Consider the following 22,498-nt stretch of genomic DNA (forward strand, 5'->3'; position numbering starts at 1 on the left):
TGGTATATAAAGCGATTTATTTCATTATTTTTACAAAAAGAAAAAAATATGTGTAAAAAAATCTGTTTTTTTATTTGCTTTTATTTATTTATTTATTTTTAGTTATTTTAACCCAATAAGCTCATTTCTTGAACCATAATGAAGCGGAACTGCAACGTGTTATCTTTGTTGTTGCGCTGAGGCCAGTATAGTGAAGCAAGCATTCAGCTCCATTATTCTCGAAAGAAATCTCACCAATTTTATATTCTGGATTAAGGGCAACACGTAATATATAATTCCTATTAACAGGTAAATTGGTAACATCAACCCATTGACAATCCAAATCGGCAGTGTACAAATCTGCGCAACCTATTGAAATGCCTAAAAAGATAAAAATATAACACAATTTTTGGATTATACATAATTATAGAGAAATAATTGGAATATGTATGCATTATGCTACATCACTTATAAATAATTTTGTTCTCATAACTGACAATCATATAAGGATATGAAAACTTACCCTGCGTTGTATTGCCACAGGTATATTTTGGTCTGATACCACTCACACATTTCGTATCCATTAAACAAAATGAAGCTTTATGTCCCTGAGCTACTTTTCGATAATTTAGATCATAAATATCAAATGTAGCGAATGTTTCCATGCTATGAAAGTGTCTGTTCAAGATATTATTAGAATAGGAATCAACATTAAATCTACATTTAAACACACCTATGGCATTGATGCCACTGCCATTGGTCATAGTTAGAATAAGGACTGAAATCAGCGTTACCCACATTTTCAGCAGCTGTAGTAAAGCGTAACAAATGTCGTACAGCATGTGGGTTGGTTCTACGTATTACGTAAGCATCACGCGATACACAATTCTCTTCCATAGCACATGTTATACGTGACATTGGTACACTGTCCAAACGTACCGATCGTTCAATATCTCTCAAACCAAGACTTAAGTCTGCACTCCGCATCACACATCGTACTACAGCCACTCTGTTATATTTACTATTACACAAATTGGGATATGCAGCTTCACGAAAACAATCAGCGAGTTTTTTTTCAGTACCTCGACAAAGAGTACCTACCATAGCCCAAGGATGTTCTCTGCTATTGCCGAATTCCGTTGTCTGATTCGTATAAGCTGCATAACCAAAGTTCAATTGACGACAAACCACATTTGCTTCACGGAAACTCCAATTGGTACTACAAATGGTGCCCCACGTGGCACCGTGATTGAAACTAACCTCAACTCGTCCTTGTCTTCCTGTCGCTGTTCGGCCGCCATGAAGACTATTCAAACGTACGAGCATGTTTTTGTAATTATTTTCAATTGTTAAGGCACTATTTGAAACTTCTATTAAATTTAAAAAGAAATGTTTTTTTACTATCATCTATTGATTAAAGAAAGTTCAAGTGATAATTATTTCACCTTGAGCCAGCGTAGCTCCGAGCAAAGAAATCACAACTAGTAAAACGGTAAACATATTTTTTTTTTGTTTCCGGTTGCACTACTCGTTTAAACAAATTACACTGATTAAGTGTTAAATCTTATGTGGAGCATATTATAGACCTAAGTATATATATTCAAAATTTTAAACCTATTTTCGTAAAATATATACAATGAAACATCTGGTTGTTATTCTGTCAAAAATTTACTGAAAATAAATCTGTTTTCTTATTGTTTTACTTTATTAGATATCGACTATAAATATAAACATATTATATAAATGAACATTCTAGACTCTTCTGTACTATGGTATGGATCTTTAGTATAGTTAGATAATACGACGGCGGTTTAATAAGTCAGTGACTTTTTAAATAAAACAAATTTATTTCGGCAAATTAACAATTTATTTTTCTACATAATCACCTTTTAGCTTGATACACTTAGTCCAGCGTTTTTCTAATTTTCTTATTCCCTCCAAATAATAGGTTTTCTCAAAGCTCTCAAAATACGCGTTTGTTTCGGTAATGACTTCTTCATTTGACTCAAATCTCTTACCGCCCAGCCATTTCTTTAGATTTGGAAACAGAAAATAATCGGAAGGGGCTAAATCTGGAGAATATGCTGGATAAGGTAGCAGTTCGTATCCCAATTCGTGGATTTGGGATCGTAATGCTTAATCAGCACACGAAATTCACTTTTTTCCATTTTCGTAAAAATTAACGAGGTTGTCTGCTTTGAGTGGCTATCAAACACCAACTGAACGACGTAGCTTGCTCAAAATTAAAAAGTTGCCCACTGGTAGATTACAGCTGACAGCAGCACTGTTGCATTTGGAGTAACTACGCGGGAAATTCAAAAAGTCACCGACTTATCAAGCCGCCCTCTTAGTTTTGATACATATTATTATATAGATATTAAAAAGGTAGAGTAAAGATAGTGTCAAATTCAATTGTCTACCTTAGATAATAATTTTTCTTTGTAGATGGTAAAGAAAATGTTCTTCGGTTAAGTTAGATTTTAAAGAAATTCCAAGATCCACTTAGGCTTACAATGTCTTAATTTTTAAAATTATAATGTACGATATTTTTGAACAATCTTAAATATTAAAATTAGTTCAATATATGATTAATTTTTATGAGGTTGGGTTTTTTCTAAAATATACAAGAAATCAATATTTTAATAGACAATGTTAGCTATATCGATTGCTAGAGATACTAAATATAATATAATTTACGCCCTATTCATATAAACCAAAGTGTTAACCCACCAATATTTCTTAAGATGTTAGAGAGGGAATTTGAGAATTTAATAATTATATATTTTAAAAATTGGTTTGGGGTGATTGAATTTTATAATGAACTATATGGAAGATATAAAATTGGGTTCAATCCGGATTACATAGACATTTGCATTACAGTAGTCACAAAAAAAAATTCTATTATGTGTTTATATAGTATTTTTCTATTTTTACTACAACAATAATATTTTTACTACAGCAAAAACTAAATAATTACTGAAAAATAATATCCTGCTTATAAAATTAATCCATCATACCATACTCAGCACTTGTGAAAAATGTGAATGGTGAAAAATACAAGTGAAAAATAGATGGGCGGTAGTATATCAATATAACTCAATATCAGAATTCAACGAAGCTCTTATTAGAGTAAGATGAATGGATAAATATAAATAAATATATGATATATTTCTTCTTTTACACTTAATCAAAAATTGTTATACTAAACAGGAAAATAGTTATGATAATATTTAATTATATATTTAACGTATATGAAATCATATTTTTCGTCTAATCATAAACGATAAAAATCTTTATTTTGTATATTAATTTTTTATATTTTAATTTGTATATTAAAAACAAATTTCTTAAATGAATATAATTTAATTTTTGTTTTAATACATTAATTGTTGTATATAATAAAAACTCATCCTTTTCTTAATGGGTATAAAAAAAATTCATTGTCAGTTTTAATTAAATTTATTACAAAATTTTAACAAAAAAAAAATGTGCATACAATAAAAATAAAATATATACCTTAAATTCATGCGTATATGAATAATTCTGCATTAATTGTTTTATGTATATTAAAAAGTATACATATATTTAAATAATTTACTGTATATAAGTACAAAAAAATCAAAGGAGTATTTAACGCTATTTATTGTTTAATTTAATATATGTGTACCGTTTTGGTCTCAAGCCAAACGAGTATTGTACTTTAGCAATAAAAATTATTATTAAAATTTTTTATGTATAGACTTTGGAATATGAATAACGTATTAAAATCATTTATTATTGTCTCATAAAAATGATAATATGCAGTTTATAAATTAAAGTTAATTAAAAATAAATTAAATGTCAACAGAAATGTAAAGCAAATAAAAAATCATTATTAAGAAATTTTAATTACATATTGATCATTGAAAAATACAATTTCTGCTTATTATCAAACAACTTAATTACAGCCTGTGAAAAGGGGAAGAGAATAAAAATACATAAGACTTATATATCTTATGACAATTTCATTTATATCCTTAACAAAATTTATACCTGCATAGTAATATCACGTTAACTATTTATATATTTTGCAATTACAGAAACAAAATATAGTTCACACATTTTATAAATTCTTCACATAGCGCTTATTACTTCTTTTAGATGCTGTGGTGTTAATACGCCTATTTCTGTAATGATACCAGTTATCAATGAAGCAGGTGTAACATCAAAGGCGGGATTCCAACAATTGATGCCTAAATAAAACAATTAAAATTTAATTAATTTTAAGCTATGGAAACGGATTAGTTGCACGAATTTACCTGGTGCAGCGATTCTGTGCTCACCTACATGTGTCATTTCGCGATCAGGTCGTTCTTCAATAATAATATGATCACCACTTGGAATTTGCAAATCGATGGAGGTCAGCGGTGCAGCAACGTAGAAGGGTACATCATGATGTTTTGCGACTACAGCGATCTGATAGGTACCAATTTTATTGGCAGTGTCTCCATTAGCAGCAACCTGTATAATTAAGAATTATTTTAAATGACGAAAATTTAATTAAATCACACATTTAAACATATTCTGTTGTCCACTTACCCTATCCGCACCAACAACAACTGCTGCTATATGTTTCGCTCGCAAGAGTGCCGCCACCATGCTATCCAAAACTAATGTAGCTGGCAATTTCTCGTGTACCAGCTCGTAGGCAGTCAATCGTGCACCTTGATTATATGGACGAGTTTCAGTGCAATAGACATGCTCTGTAATTTTACAAATGTGCTGATTATTAATAAATCGATTCCAAATATACACTCGTCTAATTTATTCCCACCTAATAGTTTTAGTTCATGTAATTTTCGCACCACGCCTAGCGCGGTACCATAACCCGCCGTCGCTAATGAACCAGTATTGCAATGCGTCAACACACGCACTGGTGCTTCTTTGGTGAAGCGTTCAAGTATAGCCTTTGCACCATATGTACCAATGGCTTTATTATCAGCAATGTCTTTTTGTAGCATATCTTCAGTGGCTTTCAGAAATCTTGGAATTATAAAAACGATAAAATTATAATTATAAAAACGAAATAACATATGAAAAGAATATGCGATATACCTCGTCTTCATTGCTTCTGTCGTTACATTTTCGTCTTTGGTCAACTCATTTGCCAGACCGATAAGTTCATCGGCAGCAATCTTCATATTAACTGCAGTCGGACGAGCTGAAACTAAGTAATTTAGTTTGCCTTCGATTTCCTGTCGCAAAGATTTTTTTGTTTCAAAATTTTCTCCGAAGATTTCGACAGCTAGTGAAAGGCAACCCACAATTGCAATCGCTGGAGCACCGCGCACCTAAAACATCAAGAAACATCAAGAAACATATATAACGATGATATTTGGCGATATTTGTTTTCTTTATCAACATTCTAATGCACGCGAAAGATAACTGCGGATTTTCTTTTTATCTACAGATTTTACATGTTTGCAAGATAATTTCGAGCACTTAACTTGTCATGTTTAGTAAAGCAAATGATACTTAGGGAGAATACTTTTTAAAAATAATTATCTTTGGTTTTAGGAACTGACGACAGATTGTGTTGGCTTTGACGTACCTTCACTTGATGAGCAAACAAAGCACATGATTAACATTTACAAGTAAATATTTGAAGATTAGGCTACAGGTAAGGGAAAAATACAAAATGCTAGATTTCTTAGATTTCTGGCAAGATCGGCACACTTGAGAATTGAGCCCATTGCGGTATCATAATTTATATAAAAATGATAATTGTTTCGAGAGAACGCTACTTTCACAACTTTCTGCTCTATAGCAATAAAAAAAACCTTTTTATATTAGAAATACTCGTAAATATATATTGTATATATATAACGAGGCATGGGATTTAACGCAGTATGCCAATGGCAATGAAAAAAGGTTCTACTTTTGATAGATGAGGTTAGTATAAAATGAATAATGAAATTAAAATTTCAACGCGATATATCCTAAAACAGGTGTTGCTTCCCTAGTGGACTTTCTTCTTAACAAACAATACGTTTATACGCACATCTTACTAGGCGAGTTAATGTTCATTAAATATTCAACGATCTTAAGTTCTTGCAGTTGAAAATCTAATTATTATAAAGACACAGTCTCCAAATTGATACTGCATTAGCGTATATAACTGAACGCCCTTGTTGGTAGCTGACTCTGTAAATGGTTCGCTCATTGCAATACTTTATACATCATATTTTTGATATAAATATTAGTATCGACAAATGCAATGAATAAGAGGGAATAGGTCCCTCTAATGTAAGTAAAATTTTCTGAAACATCAAATTCAACATAAAGGCACTGAATATGAACTATAAGGTGGCAGCGGATTAAAACTATATCTTGGCATTGTTGTGAAAGATGCCCTTCAAATATAAAACAGTAATATAAGATCAGACTTAGCACTTTGAATATTGAAAGCTTTAATTAATCTATTATATGAGATGATGAAAAAGTTAAATGGTAAGATAGAAAAGTTAACATCTGCAACTTTTTTATAAATATAATCTACTTATCATTTAATACTTCGAGAGTGATGACTTTTACGTGATCAATGAACGGTACTTGAAGTCGAGTACTTTGTGAAATATTTGACATAGCCTTATTTAATAACAAGTCTCACTGTATTTGGTACAATCATTTGCATATTCCATAAAAGACAGAAAAAAAATATGATGAAAGAAGAGCACTTTGAAAAAATGTACGGCTTAGTCTGATCTACAGCAAATGCATCAGAAGTTCGATCATATATATAGAGATAATGATAAAGTACGTTAAATCCCAGTGCTTATGATGGCGAGAGCAGAGTTGGTTGTGGTAGAGGGAGGAACGAGTTCTTCTCAATTAGCTAAAAAAGCCGTTTTGAATCCACAAAACCTTGTAATAGTGTGTACGAGAGCCATTTATAAAGGCAAGAATCTGAAGGGGACTCCCAAAAACTTAAGGCTTGTTCTGGCCGAACTTGGATATAGATACATCATGGCGAGGGCATATTCAAACAATACACCATAATCAAGCAACCACATTTACACTTGCAAAGCGCGTAGTAGAGACAGGCTAAGTAAAAGATTGATCGAAAGGCAATCTCTAAAAGCCATATTTAAGTGGTTAGAGAACCATCTAACCAATTCTTGTCATATTAAGAACTAAATAAGAAACAACGTCATATTCTCTTATAAAAAGTGTATAAACTTATCTTTAGTTAACTATATTTTGTTGTTAGGGTTTTTTCTCCCTACAAACACATGACTCTATATACCAAAATAGCAGATGTAGATGAGTTCAATTATTTAAAAATTTACCAATATTTTAAGTTCAATAGAAGAAATGTTAGTTTTTTCTATGCGAATTTTCTCTCAGAATTAATATTAATTGCTGATCTTCTAAAAATAATTGCTCTTTCAGATATTAGGTCTTTAAATTGTCTGGGAATGTTTAAAATAAGTTCTTTTCTGTTGCTGACAGTATTTTTAATAATGATTGTCGGTTTCGACGTCGATATTAATTTGTTAAAATTAAAAAATATAAATAAATAAATAAATCCCTAAAAATATAACAAGAAAAATCTGCAAATATTCACACATTTGATTAATGGTTTTATTTTTAGCTGACAGTTAAAAATACTTTTATGGCTCTAAAGAGTCAGAAAAAACAAGAAATAAATAAATAAACAGAAAAAATGAATGAAAAAATAAAAAATAAATTTTATAAAAAAAAGAAGAACAAATGAAATAAACAAATTGTTTAAATAAAACAATTAATAGTGCGAAAATTAACAATAAGTAAAGTAAATAAGCTTTTTAATTATAATTGATTCATGGCACAATTTTATTATTTCATTTAAAATTATTTTTAGATGAACAATAGCAAAACGACGGCACCAATCAAGAATTGTAAAAACATCGCAGAGGAATTTATTTATTTATTTATATTGTTTTAAAATTTATTTTTATTAAACTTAATTGTTTGTGGCATATACAACATTTAATATTATTTGATATTAATGTAAGTTGCTTTATGCTACCTAATTACTTTCGATATTGTATGGAGGCATTGCATCAGTTGTCTATTAAATAGTTGAAAATTATTGACATATAAGTAAAAAAAATAAACAATCAACTCACGATAGACAGCCTTTAAATATTAATCTAAAATAAATTATAAATATTGACTTTGGAATATATTTAGACAAAAAAATATATTATTTTATGCAAAAGTTACAGTTATAAAAGAGATAACTGATCATAAATAGAATAGAATACAGTCCACAATAAACGTCAACAACGCAGATAGACATATGATGATCAACAAGGCAGATGGTCATGTCTATGAAAGCATAATATGTAGAGTATTTTAATTATTTATTATTAAATAATAAGCAATGAATGCACTCCAATCTAAAAGATCTATTGTGCGCCTAAAACCCCAACTAAAACAATTCTAGACTATTTATACATTAAGACCGAAAAGTTTTCGGAAATTCTCATTTAAAATTCGCGCGCTGTATATTTTTCGATATTTTAAGTTTATGTAGTTTGGCAGCACTGTCCTTAATTACTATGCCAAAAATGAGCGCGATCTGTCAGACAGTTCGTTTACGGCAGCTGTTGAAACCAGTTCCCCTCAGTAGTGCGTTGCGAAAAAAACAATGGAAAAAAATATTGAACAAAGAGTTTGCATCAAATTTTGTGTTTCGAACGAAATTTCGTGTGCAGAATCGTTGCGAATGCTACAAAAGGCTTATGGGGAATCAGTTTTATCGAAAACTCAAGTTTATGAGTGGTACAAAGCCTTTCAGTACGGTCGTACGACCGTCGAAGACATTTCGCAACGCACTACTGAGGTGAACTGGTTTCAACAGCTGCCGTAAACGAACTGTCTGACAGATCGCGCTAATTTTTGGCATAGTAATTAAGGACAGTGCTGCCAAACTACATAAACTTAAAATATCGAAAAATATACAGCGCGCGAATTTTAAATGAGAATTTCCGAAAACTTTTCAGTCTTAATGTAAATCTCGTAATTGCTGTGGGTTTACCATAATTTTACCTATTTAATTTGGCACTAAAATCCCGCTTATCACAATTGCCCAATAGGCCTAAGTGGAATCCCCTGGGATCGCCGGTACAACCTAACCTAAGATCCCGCTTCCAAGGAAGTCGAGTCTACGTCTTGCCGCCGCTGGGCAGTTGCATAGAATATGTTCTGATGTTTCCTTATCCTCATGACAGAGACGACAGGAATCACTTTCTACCGCACCTATTGTAGAGAATTAAATTGAAATTGTCAATTTTCGAGTGATAAGTCTATTTTGGTACACACAAGGTTAATTGAAGCTAAACTCCCGCAGGTTTAGTAAAATTTCTACCACTCTGCAGGTACATATTAATAATCTAGTCAATTTTTATAACTCGTAATCCTTAGCGGAAACCTTAGCGGATGTTAAGAGTCAACAATTTCAAATTTAGTGAAATAATACTAATGATACACCAGAGCCTGACTTTTGTTAAAAAGTTGATTTCGAAATACCACATCAAAACAAAGAAAGCAATCTGAATCAGTTTTAAATCCTTTTCAAAATCAAAAAGCTAAAAGAATAGAATATTTATCTATAACGAAGTCATCAAACCGTCTTTACTATATGATTGTATGATTTTTATCACCCTTGAGAAACTGCAAACATTTTAAGGCATCTTTCTATTAAAACAATCAAAACAATTAAAACAATAAATACATAAATATTAGAGCAAATAAATTATTTAGTTCTTAAACTCCGCTTAGAAGATTTCAAGCGATAAATAGAAAATTTACAGGTATCCGTACTGTCATACTTTAAACAAAAAAAAAGGATTTTACAATAAAAGTGATGTGGATTACCAAGCTTTTTCAGTGTCGATCAAATAAGGTACACACAGGGAAAAAAACGGTGCTTTAGAATATATTCACCCCAAAAATTCTTTTGTTTCGCTGAGAAGCGTTCACGTGATAGAGGGAAAATATGCGATATCTGCTTTCTAATACTTTAAGAAAGTAAAGTGGTTTTACAATAACTACGATATAGATTTCCTAGCTTTTACGTATCTATCAAAGGAGGCCAGAGGACGATAGATATTTTAGACTATTTATAATAGACTATTTTAATATATTTTGATTGTGCTTAAATTTAAAAGATAATATTTTTATATAGATATGTGAACATATTTAGTGATATCAGCTGAAAGACAGACATATCATATATTGAAACTACAAAATACTTTAATGAGAACTGAGTAATATTTTTAGTTAAACTTGATTCATAGAGTATCCTTGTGTTAACATAGTTTAAATACATCAGTCTCCAATTAAAGAAAAAAATCTATCTTATTTTTCAACTCTGTTACACACAATGACCTGAAACCTTTTTAAGAATTTTTTTATTGGGTTTTGTTATGAACATACAAAAATCATGCTATTCTATTAAAAAACTAGAAGTCGTCTACCAATATATAGTATTAAATTCCTATTCCATTAAACAATATTAATATTTAGTGCTCCATTAAATCAAACAAATTTGTACACATTTGTTGACAAATTAGGAATCTCTTCATTGAATTTTGTCTTCATAGAAAGTATTCAAATCTATCAATTAATGTCCAATGTTAAGCATATTCTAATGAAAATCGTATCATTTAAAGCATTTAAGATCATTTCAATTTTTCAACAACAAAAGATATATCTGACGACTTTTTTAACAGGTGCAGTAATAAATATCTTAAAGCTAAGACAGATGAGATAATCGAAAATTGTAAAACAAATAAATTTTTTTTTATATCTTTTAGAACAATTCAAGAAAAAATATAAAATTATTCTTGATTTTACGTGAAATAAAAATTTGATTTTATTAGATCTTTATTAGATTAACAGAAATTCCGTGCTTTCTATTGCAAGACATCTAAATTACGATAACGTATTTCATCTGAATTGTTTAATATTTTTCTAATTTTTGATAATTGCTTAAAGTCTGTGAATAGACATCTATTATTTTGTAGCCTGTGACTAGTTCATTAATTAAGTCTTTAGTATTTGTAGATCAGTGACGAACATCCTAAACTTCTGTTTTTTAAAATCACATCATCAGTGTGTGAGAAAAAAGTTCTTTAACAAATTTTAGCATGCAGATAAACTGCGCATTCCTCGAAATCCTCACTGCAGAAGTTGTGGAAACCTACAGGAAAAAGAAACCATAATACATATTCTCTGTGAGTGACCGGCTTTGCCGTCCAGAAGATATAGGTTCTTAGGAAGATACTTCTTTGACAGTTTATCAGACTATTCATCGGTGAAGACGAAAGATCTATTAAATTATCTGAATTCAGCGGGATGGATTTAGTCTTCACTTTTTTGTACTAGGGTTCTTGCAAAGAATGTGATAGCAAAACGGCGAAAAATCATTTATTGAGGTACATGGAAGTTATTTAATGGCCTGCCACTGCAACCCACCAACCAACAAATTTTACTCCCTCTAAGTATAGCTAGCGTTTCATCAACGTTCGGGTCTACCTTCCGATAACACATATCTATTTCAACCAACTATACATTTTCAATATAATGGTATAACCGGTTCGCAAGGGTAGTGGCATGAAGTGTGATATGATTATAACGCGTTAAATGTACTTTAGTAATCAAAGTTTGAGGTGACAAATTCGCACAACTCAGACTCATGTCTTTAACAGAAAAAAGAACTGTAAGTACTATAATGAATTGATAACAATTCGTTCTATTTTTATTATAATAATTATAAATATAATATATATATAATATAGTAGTAATGTAGACAACACAACATAATCAGACCCCAAAGCGTGTTAAATAATAATAAAAAAAATTTGTACATTTTCATTGAAAAATTATTATCAATTTCCATTATTTAGTGGAGTATTTAAATATTTAGATAAACAATTTTTAAAAATTGATTGTTTTTTTTTTTTCGGATAGACTTTTCTTTGACACCCCGTAAGTAATCAGTATTAAAAATTTTTTTCGTTACACATTCTATACATATTGTTTAATGATATATTAACTCAGAATTATGGTTATAAATCGTAACATAATGACAATTTTCTATAGATTAAATAATCTTGAACAATATATTATATATTATATATTGTATATTAAATATATAATAAGATTGAAAAGACTGATTAAAGTTACGCGCCGTTATTCTAAAATCGCTTATCGCTCTGTTTATTACTCTAGCACAGGTGTTTAAGAGCTGTAAGTAATATTTTAATTATTAAATAATTTTTATGGCATGCCCAGTATCTTAATACGAAATTGGATATATAAAACTACAAGTCATTAAATAAAATAGATTAAGTTATTTTAAATACAATATTGTTACGGAATGGTTTATCTCTTAAGTACTAAAAATATAAGCAAATTTTGTTGACTTAGAATCTCAGTTAGCAAAAGAAACTGAAAGAGCTAAATAGCATTTTATTAGTTGTTCTCTAACATTAAAAACTACAGCACACAGAATCTGGGTTTAAATACCAGTAAGGTCTGGTTTAAAAACACGTTAACTTATCTAGTGTTGATAAGAACCACCAACCCAACATATCTCACATTTATTAACTCTACTGTCACAATTAAACTAAGTTTTCTAAAACCGCTAAGATCTGACTTAACATAACAATAACTCATTGCATCTCATTATGCTCACCATTCCTATCGTATCATATACTAAGTACCGTACTCTTCAATTTTCGTTGAAGATTCAACATTTTCAAGCAAAACGAATTGCATAGCCTTCGCTGGGACTAGTGGAACTAGAACTCAATATAAAACAATATTATTCTACTAAGTCTACCTTTTTTATATTTTTAATTTTTTTTCCTATTTCGTCTAGTTGCTGTAAAATTTTTATTCTACTATATAAGTATCCTCAATGGTTCTTACTATAAATTATTTTTAATAAACTATTTTTTTATTCCTAAAATACAAACTCACCTGCATTTTATTGATAACCTTCCAGCCATCTTCAACTCCTTTCACTTCTAGGTATTTTGACTGTACCGGCAACAGCAACTGATCCAGTATCTCCAATCTTCCTGGTGCATATTTAATTGATTCTAAACTCATGTCTTTTATTTATTTAAAACACTGTAAACACATAAATTTTATTTAGATGTATAGATTTATATATTGAACACTTTGGAATAGAGTAAATTAGGGTTTTATGATCTTTTAGATAAAATAATTTTTTTTTCTTTTATTATTTTTAAAATAAAAGTGAAACCGTAAATTTTTCGATGTTTTTACCTTTGTGACGTTGGCGTTTGTGCCAAAAATTGAACCGCAAAGAAACGAATTTATTGACGTTCGACAGATTTTGAGGTGGATCGGGGCGGATACGCGTGAGCTTCTTTTGAATGCCCGTAATACTCGATACAAACACTTTATACAATGATCAAGAACAAAAATTTTTAAATTGGAAAATTTATTTATTTAAATAAAATTAAATTTCATTGGATTTTAATTAATAGTGCCACCTTTGCTGAGGACTCTAATTGATTATATGATTGTGAACACGACACATAACACAAGAATTCAATCGACAACAAACAAAAATTAATTGCAAATTATTGTATTTTTCTTAAATTAAAAAAAAATAAAAATATTCTAAATAATTAACTTCCCGACGTTCAGCACGGCGAATGTCTGATATGCAACTGAGATAACGAAAAACTATCAAACGAACAAAATCATAGCCAGCGATACAGAGAATTGTGTGCCAAGAGTTCTTATTTATTGAAGTGAAATCAAAGTCCCATTCACAGGTTTGTGCTATAGGAAATTATGTATGAAATAGACAAATGAGGTCAGCTAGAAACTTTATATGCTCTACACTTTTGAAAAAATCAAAGATAAGTTTATATAATATAATAAATATTCGTGTTAAATAAAGTGTATATCTGTTCCACTTCGGATCCGTCTTTTTTTTCAATGTTAAAAGGAAAGTATTCAAAGTTATATACTGTGATATCTAATTTTATACTGCTAATCCTATAACTATATATCCTATAAGAGAGACAGTTTCTCGATTGTAGAATAGGATGAAACCAAGGCACTTAGTCAGTTGACTATTGTGCCCAAAATGGAATGATTAGAAGCAGATTCCTAGTACGATAACAGTTCAAAGGGTAAATACTAGTTGGAGGCAGAGAGTCAAATCTTTTTAAATATAAATTCAAATCGAAGTGAGAATCGCATATGCTGGCACATGAAAAACCCTGATTTATGAATATTGATATATGAACTCTGAATTCCTTTCGTTGTTGCTCACGTCACAAAAGGCATGTTATGGTCGAAGTACTATTTCACTCGCAGAATCTACTTCGATTCTTATATTATTATAGGCTTTAATTATGAAGTTTATTCTCAACTATTTTTGAGATCAGCGGTAACAATGACATACGCCGATATGAGAACACGATAAGAATCATAATCATAATCACAATTTTTCATAAATTGGATATATATTTAAGAATATATATGAAATATGAAGTAACTAATTTTATTAGTAATAATATTATTTTATTAGTAAATCATATATATATAACACATATATTAAATCTCTGTAAAGCCATAACGACCGAGTGTAGAGTAACAATGAAGTACTTAATCAGGCAACAGTTGGTGCGAATGCCTCTTAAAATTTCTTAGAAGCAATTAAAGAGCAAATGTGTAGCTAAGAGTTAAATAAATAAATATTTTGTATTTAGTTAATAATGAATATTTTCGTGTTGTTGATTTTGCTTATTGTAATTGCTTTTTATTTAATTGGTACCATTATAAGGCTAATCACTCAAAATCCCTTGATAATGCTTAGAAGACAAGGTTGGGTAGAACGATAGCAGAATAAGCATTTATTTTTCGTGAATTGAAATCAAAATAGATAAGTAAAAATATTATAATAGTAGAAAAAAATATGCTACGTTTATTGTAAAAATTATTAAGAATAATTTTTTAAAAAATGAAAAATAAATTAATTTCAACAATTTTTATATTTTGCTCATACAATGTGATTTAGGGAAGACTAACTCTGTTTTTTGGAGTGGTCTTAAAATATTGATATCATTGTAAAAAGTACTTAGCAGTTGAAGTGGAAATATCAAGTATATTTAAGTTATGATACAATCAGTGTCAACAATTATATCTAGTATGAATAATTGTAATTAGAAAATTAGAAAAAAAATAAAATATTACAATAAAATTAAAAAAGGAACCAGAGTTCCTTCACCTAGATCTAGACTAGTTTTAATCATTCTCAAATAACTTCTTTCACCTATATCTCACCTATACTCATTTATTAAGTTTTGTTGTTCTTAGATGTAGGTACTTAATTTCTAGGTTTTAATAGTTTTGTGCACAATGAATATCCAAAAAAATTTTTCTCGCTTAAATTTTATAGAAAAATTTGAATAACATGAAAATATCGACACTCTGCAGATATCAATTATTATTATTTTGAGGCTAGTTGAGTCAGTGCACTTGAAAACTTTTACACTCTATTAACTGCGAGATTTCTGCATAACCTCTCTCTACGCTTTGACTGGATTATTTTTTATCAGTTCATCAGACTAAACAATAATTGACCTCAGATCTATATGCCTCCCCGAGAAGCCTGTAACCATTCTGAGATTCGATAACGCGGTGCTAGTAAGCCTGTCAGTGTTTGTAAATAATTTCAGTGCTCTATCCTTTATATATTTTTGATCGGATCAATATTGTGGGTCCCAGAGGATGTCATTCGTCCTAATGTACCATGGTGCATTGAAAAGTTTTCTCAGAGCCCTGGCTTTGTGGAATTTGTAGCTGACGAATAGTAGTATTTAAGGCCTAGCTGAACGCTACACATCCATATAGATGTGACGGTTAAATTATTTGTTTATTTAACAGCTTCCTGTTTTTAGTATTGAGGTTTTTCTTCTTAAATAGCGGTTGAAGGTAACTATTTCTGAAGAAATCAAAACTACAAAACTACTCGTTTGTATTATACATACGTTAAAAACAACATATACCACAAGACTTGTCAGGTTGGTTCCCTTTCAATATAATAGGGGAATCGCACCTTCTCAAAGGAGTGTTGTTGGTGCACTAGATATTTAGGATTTCTACCTTTAAAGTGATTCTTCAGATATCTAGTACATCTGTGCTAGTACAAAGCGCCATTATTTGTACTTAAGACCGCTTTGAAGACTGACACTCCAACATAACCAAACCTAACCTATACTATTATTTTCTGTTAATTAGAAACTTCTCAGTACTTAAATAATACTTAATTTTTCTATTTATTTTATGCATTGAAAAGGTACATTATACTCTAGAAATTTTTATATATACCACGTAATCATGACACCAAGTGACACCAGCTTAAATCCGTGTTTTTGTTATCGCTTGTGTGTGGACTTAATCTGACCCAGAAGGTTGTTGATTACTAATAACAACGAGTTTAACCAGTGGCGTAACTACAGGGAAGCGAATGGAAGCAACGCTTTCGGGCCCCCGAACTTAGGGGACCCCATTATAAATTTATGCATTCATTATTAACATTAAAGAAATTACCAAAACTAGACAATTTTCTTAAAATAAATGAAAACAAAACTGAAGGAGTAAACGATTTAAATGATGCCTTTGCTAATTGTGATACACAGACTTCAAACAGACGATACGAAAATCTTCACAAGCCTAATATACCTTTTTTACACTTTTTCGTGTAAAGGGTATAAAAAGATATTAGGAGGAGCTCCTTAATTATAATTCGCTTATGGGCCTAATAAATGTAGTTACGCCACTGAGTTTAACGTATTCCAAAATTGTGTCGGAAGATAAAACAGAACACATTTCAAAATTTGGGTTTAGTCGCAAATACTAAAGAAAGAACATTAATTAAATAATTAAATTATTTATTATAACTAAATTTGAACAAATGTTTTTTTTTTTATTTGTGTCTGTCAATGAATCTATCAACACGTCTCTTTAGATAACAGCAGTGTAAATCGGTTTTTTATCGAAATGAGAAAAAAATACTGCGTCCAAATTTTACAAAAACAACTCCATATGAATTATGCAAAACTGAATTCCGTTTATTTTATATTGATATATTGAATTACCAAACTACAATTATATTTTCGGTATCAATATCTCTTCGCATTCGTCATAATAGTGTGAATTTTTTAATTCTTTTGTTTTTGGTTCAATGACTTTATGAAATATTTGCGGAGCTGCTCTATATGCACATCTGGTGAACATAAATTTGGTGCTACTTCAGTTGTATTTCGTCATTGGTACGCCAATTTATATAAAAAATTAAGGTTAATGTGTCTGTTATATATTTCCTATCAATATGCACAAATTTTATTTATTACATTATGAAGAATTACCATGTGCAACTAGTGGTTGCAATATTTTCAAAATTTAACACAAAACTTTTTATGTAAAACTTCAACTAATAATTTAATAATTATTCTTTTATACTTACACTATTAAGAGTTTATAATTACAATTTTATTAAAAAAATATTAAAAATAATTATGCAAACTTCTATAGTTTCTATAACTAAAAAACTTCAATGAAAATTCTTATCACTTTCTACAGATTTTTATTATTTTCACTTTGTAGTCGGCTTTTGCAATTATCTACAAATGAAATAAATTTTAATAACAATTCACAATAAATGCGAAGCAACGAAGCAAAACAAAATGCAATAAATTGAATATAACTCGCGCAAATGTCAAGACTGTGAATGGCACACAAACAGTTTTACGGCTTATTTTGCGTTTGTGTTTCACGCTTGTTGTTTAATAAAAAAGAATTTCCATTCTGAACTAAAGTATAATAACGACTAAAGTGTATTAAAATCCTAACATACAAGATGTTAGAAAATACTTATCCTAATTTAGAGAAGTTGTGTAGATTATGCTTGAAGGTGAACGGAGCCATTTACAGCATACATCCAACCAATGATGCCACAACAAATATGTCAATTCCAATGCGTATTATGGCTTGCACTTCTTTGGAAGTCCAAAGAAATGATGATTTACCAAAATACATCTGTGCTGAATGCCGTTATCAATTGGAGAAATCCTATTTACTACGAAAACGTTCGCAAGCAACGGACTCCAAGCTGCGAAAACATCTGCGCTTAATTAATTCGGGTAGGATCAGCCAGTGCTTCATAAAAACCGACGATGATGACGAGGACGAAATTGAATTTGAAGATTCATTAAATTTTATAAAACAAATTGATCATTTAAAATTAAAAGCTGAAGACGAGAGAAGGGCAAATTTAGTGGAAAAAGATGTTGTGAAGAAATTATCGCAATATAAAAAAGAAATATATGAAACATGCAAATCGGAATTGCGAGACGAGGTAAAGGGTGAAGTTAAGCGGGAAATAATTGATGAAGTTCTTGATCAACTTAGATATGACTTGCGCAAGGAGGTAGAGAAGGAATTACGTAAAACTCTATTACCGGAGTGTAAAGCGTTGGTTAAAAACGAAATTCAACAAGAATGTAGAGAACAAGAACGTAAGGAACTGCTGGGTGAATTAGAAGTATTTATTAGTAATAAACGCTTGGGCAAAGACAATGAACCAAATACAAACACTGATTTTGTACCTTATAAAAGACTTAATCCAAAGAGAAATGCTAAAGAGGCAAATGATATTTCGGAAAAAACTATGGTGAAGGCACGACTTCCCAAGCGTTCATTTATTGAACAAAATGCAGCAAAGTCAAACAATAAAATGAAAATATTGGAAAAGTTTAAAGTGGAGGAATCACATTCAAGCGATGATAAAGCAACGCCTTTTTTGATTATAACAGAGAATGATGACAAAATGTCAGATGACGATGATTCCGAGTCGAATTTTTTTATATATGAACCTCATGATAGCAACGACGAAGAAATGTTGGGAGATAATGAAAAAATGTTGGAAAATAATTTAGAAACTGAGAATTTCGAGGAAGTAAATACTGACAATATCATTGAAGAAAATTCTTATGACGAAAGTAAGTAATTCACTTATAGTAGTATATGTTTTATGTAATGTAGCAAATATAATAACATAATATATATATATATATATATATATATATATATATATAATATAATATATACATATATATATAATATAATATATATATATAATATAAAATATATATAATATAATATATATATATATAATATAATATTTATATAATATATTACATATATAATATATTAAATATATAATATAATATATATATAATATATATTTTTAGACCTGTTCCATAGTTTGTAATTAGTATAAGTATACCAAGTCATTAAAATATTTTTGAAACAATGAGATAAACAGTAATTGTCATTCGTCACATACAAATTTGATAACAAATTAATTTGTCTGCACTCTTTTAACAAAATTGGAAAGAATCTTTCATTTTGATCATGCTCACTCTTCCAAATACTTACCTACAACAGATTAACCTTTTCTAATTCGCGTCATGTACTTCATTTCACTCCTTTGTATTTCTGCTTTTCATATCAACAAATATTGAGTATTATAATCTAAATATTTAAAATAGGTTACATTTAATTTATTTGTTTTTATCAACACATACTATTAGTGAATAGTTTTGCTTTTTAACTAAATTATTCCTAAAAATCTTGCTATAGAAATGCAACTAATTGCCATACAATTAGCAAAAAACTGGTCACAATGCGTTAATTGAGATAGTACGCGTATAATTAGCTGTCAAGTTTTCATTTGAACTGTGTTTTAAATTTTATAAATATTTGTGTACTGTCATAAATTTTGTTTAAAATACATAATTGTCTTGAAAAGTTCTATAAATCCTTAAAGGTCCGTTAATCATGAATATTGATACTTATAATATTGATATGGGTAAAGCTATTGTGTTATTTAGTTTCTTTTTTCAAATATTTTCCTTTAATATTTAATAATAGAAACTGGCGTGATTACGTTAGTCAATAAACAAGTAATGACTGGTGAAGAATGGATCAATACTCCAAACGGTCACAAAACTATTATAATTGGTTATATTTAAATGATTAAAAATATGAATTATTTAACTTTACTTTATTTTATTATAGCTGAAAATGAAAATATTCCGTTGTTATGCTCTGAGGATGATGATATCAATGAAGACGATGATAAGGTGGGAGTTTACAAAATTTTTAAAATGGATGATATTATTGAATTCCAAAACGTAGATAATATTCCAGATATCAAGGTATATCAAAAAAACAAAAACCCGTTAAAAATTTCTTTAATTAAAATATTTTTTCAGAATAAATCAAATAAAACTTACAAAAAGGCTACATTAGTCAATTCTGTTCAAAAAGTTGAAATTAAAGAAACGAAAACCACAACTTCGGCAATTATTCTAAAGACTTTTGAGCATAACGGTTCTCCAGATATACCAAAAACATTTAAATGTAAATCCTGCCCAATGGCATTTTCTACTGAATACGGATTAAATATTCATATGAAAACGCATAGTAAAATTCTAGAAAAGGGCGTTTCATACAAATGCAGTGTTTGTCATGTTATTTTCTCATGCAAAAGTGTTTTGACCCGACATTTTCGCATTCATACCGGTGATCGTCCACATAAGTGTGAGATATGTGGAAAATCTTTTGTACAACGTGAAGTTTTGACACGTCATATGTATGTGCATTCCGGTGAGCGAAAGCATCAATGCACACAATGCGATCGATCGTTCATACAAAAAATTTGTTTAACTCAACATATTAAAAAAGTTCATTCAGCAGTGCCTCATATCCAATACTACAATTGTCATTTGTGTCCAAAACGTTTTAACTATGCCTCCGGACTAAGTCGGCATTTGGGCACTCATTCCGGACTCATTTTTCAATGTACACAATGTGATCGTAAATTCTCGGATCATTCTTCTGTTAAACGACACGTTCAAACTGTACATGGAGAGCCGAAACCCTTGAAAGAAGAGACAGAATCAATAGAAGTGCAAATTAATTGCAATGATGATATCTTGGACTGAAATTAATAATCGTTAATAATTATAAATAACTTATAAATATGTATATTACGAAATTAACACGTTTCTCTGAAATCTGAATTATAATTATGTAAATAAAAATAAAATAACACAGTACATTGTTAGTTTCTTATTTAAATAATAAAACATCGGCATTCTAATTCACATCACATCATCATCTGCAAAACTGACATTCGTTCAATCTCTAGAAGAGAACTTGAGCATCTGACATGTTTTAATTTTTTTTTTTTTGTTTTATGCGTATAATAAGTAGTCAAGACCATTACTAACATTTAGAGCATTACTATTATATAAATATATACGAATATGTTAATTCGATTATATTATTTTAAGTAAGTCTTAAGTTAAAATTATAATTTATATCTAAGCCGACGTGCTCCCTATCGTGATTTTTTTCAATGTTAAATTTTTGATTTCTTTCTTTAGTTAGAAGATATCTTGATAAAAACAAGACATTGGAAACAAAATTTTTCCATTCTGATCCATCTAAAGTCTTATTTTGCATCTTTCCCCATTATCCAAACTACTAATGTTATGTGTGAATTATTAATAATTGCATCAAATACGCTTTCTCATATAGTAATGTCTCCTAGTCTAACTAGGTCATAGTTTAGCCACGTGCTAAACAGTCCCTACGCAGAAATATGTCACTTTTCGATATGTGCGTCACATCCAGCTCTATTTCACATGTAATCACACATTTGAAGTAATATAATAAAAATTAATTGAAGCCGTATTAATCTTTGGCTCGTACCAAATAAAGCGGTTAGATTCTTCCTAAACGCTCAAGTGTGGCTAGTTTCAATTATTATCCCACCCGCACCATAATCTTTCTTTTATCACAAACAATCGTTTTTCTCACTCTACATTTAGTCAATCATATCTCATTACTTGTAAATATGTAGTCTTATTTTAAATAAATTTATGTTTAATTAAAACATTAATTACTGTATTTTATGTATGAATTAAGGTATATTTTTCTTTTTCACTTCTATTCGAATATATTAATGGAAATGCAAAAATATCATAAGAGTCTTATAAAGCATATCTTCATATAAGTGAATATTTCAATTATTTTTATTTAAGTATTTGTTTTAAATTTTAACAACTTTACAATTATGCAAAAATTTATATACTTATTTATTAACAGTATGTTCATATTAACATATATTTGTTTAATAATTTATATAAGATCTAATGTATAAATGTAAAATACATTAAATTGAAATAAAATCAATTTTTAAATTATATAAAAAAATTTTATTTAATGAATATTTAAATAACTACTTTAATGTATACTAAATTGTCGTATGAAGCTTTTGCATTCATTACAAAAGACTCACACTAATAAACATGAAATCAGAATATCTGTATTTTAATTTTGTTAAAAACTAATTTCAAATATAATG

The 22,498-nt window shown here is 29.4% G+C and overlaps 3 protein-coding genes across 6 annotated transcripts; 1 reads left to right on the forward strand and 2 right to left on the reverse strand.

Annotated features, from left to right (window-relative positions):
- Positions 1–93: 93 nt before the first annotated feature.
- Positions 94–1,338, reverse strand: LOC119686177 (lysyl oxidase homolog 2A). The gene is made up of 3 exons (XM_038100678.1): positions 713–1,338; positions 503–657; positions 94–360 (listed from the first exon to the last, which is right to left on the reverse strand). The coding sequence occupies exons 1-3, from the start codon at positions 1,303–1,305 to the stop codon at positions 122–124; spliced, it is 987 nt and encodes a 328-aa protein (XP_037956606.1). The 5' UTR covers positions 1,306–1,338; the 3' UTR covers positions 94–121.
- Positions 1,339–4,016: 2,678 nt separating this feature from the next.
- LOC119678601 (methylthioribose-1-phosphate isomerase) lies at positions 4,017–19,809 on the reverse strand. 4 transcript variants are annotated; one of them, XM_038090528.1, is made up of 7 exons: positions 19,501–19,809; positions 12,994–13,146; positions 5,074–5,309; positions 4,793–5,001; positions 4,558–4,721; positions 4,278–4,479; positions 4,017–4,211 (listed from the first exon to the last, which is right to left on the reverse strand). In XM_038090528.1, the coding sequence occupies exons 2-7, from the start codon at positions 13,123–13,125 to the stop codon at positions 4,093–4,095; spliced, it is 1,062 nt and encodes a 353-aa protein (XP_037946456.1). In that variant the 5' UTR covers positions 13,126–13,146; positions 19,501–19,809; the 3' UTR covers positions 4,017–4,092. The 4 variants fall into 4 exon arrangements, with proteins under 4 accessions (XP_037946456.1, XP_037946455.1, XP_037946457.1 ...); XM_038090527.1 differs by lacking the exon at positions 19,501–19,809 and adding an exon at positions 17,528–17,623; XM_038090529.1 differs by lacking the exon at positions 19,501–19,809 and adding an exon at positions 13,306–13,727 and having other exon boundaries at positions 4,302–4,479.
- LOC119678600 (zinc finger protein 483-like) lies at positions 17,808–21,184 on the forward strand. Its single transcript, XM_038090524.1, has 3 exons — positions 17,808–19,061; positions 20,143–20,282; positions 20,340–21,184. The coding sequence occupies exons 1-3, from the start codon at positions 17,921–17,923 to the stop codon at positions 21,069–21,071; spliced, it is 2,013 nt and encodes a 670-aa protein (XP_037946452.1). The 5' UTR covers positions 17,808–17,920; the 3' UTR covers positions 21,072–21,184.
- The last annotated feature ends 1,314 nt before the right edge of the window (positions 21,185–22,498 follow it).

The sequence above is a fragment of the Teleopsis dalmanni genome, chromosome 2 (assembly GCF_002237135.1).
Source record: "Teleopsis dalmanni isolate 2A chromosome 2, ASM223713v2, whole genome shotgun sequence".
In the NCBI taxonomy this organism is placed as follows: domain Eukaryota; kingdom Metazoa; phylum Arthropoda; class Insecta; order Diptera; family Diopsidae; genus Teleopsis; species Teleopsis dalmanni.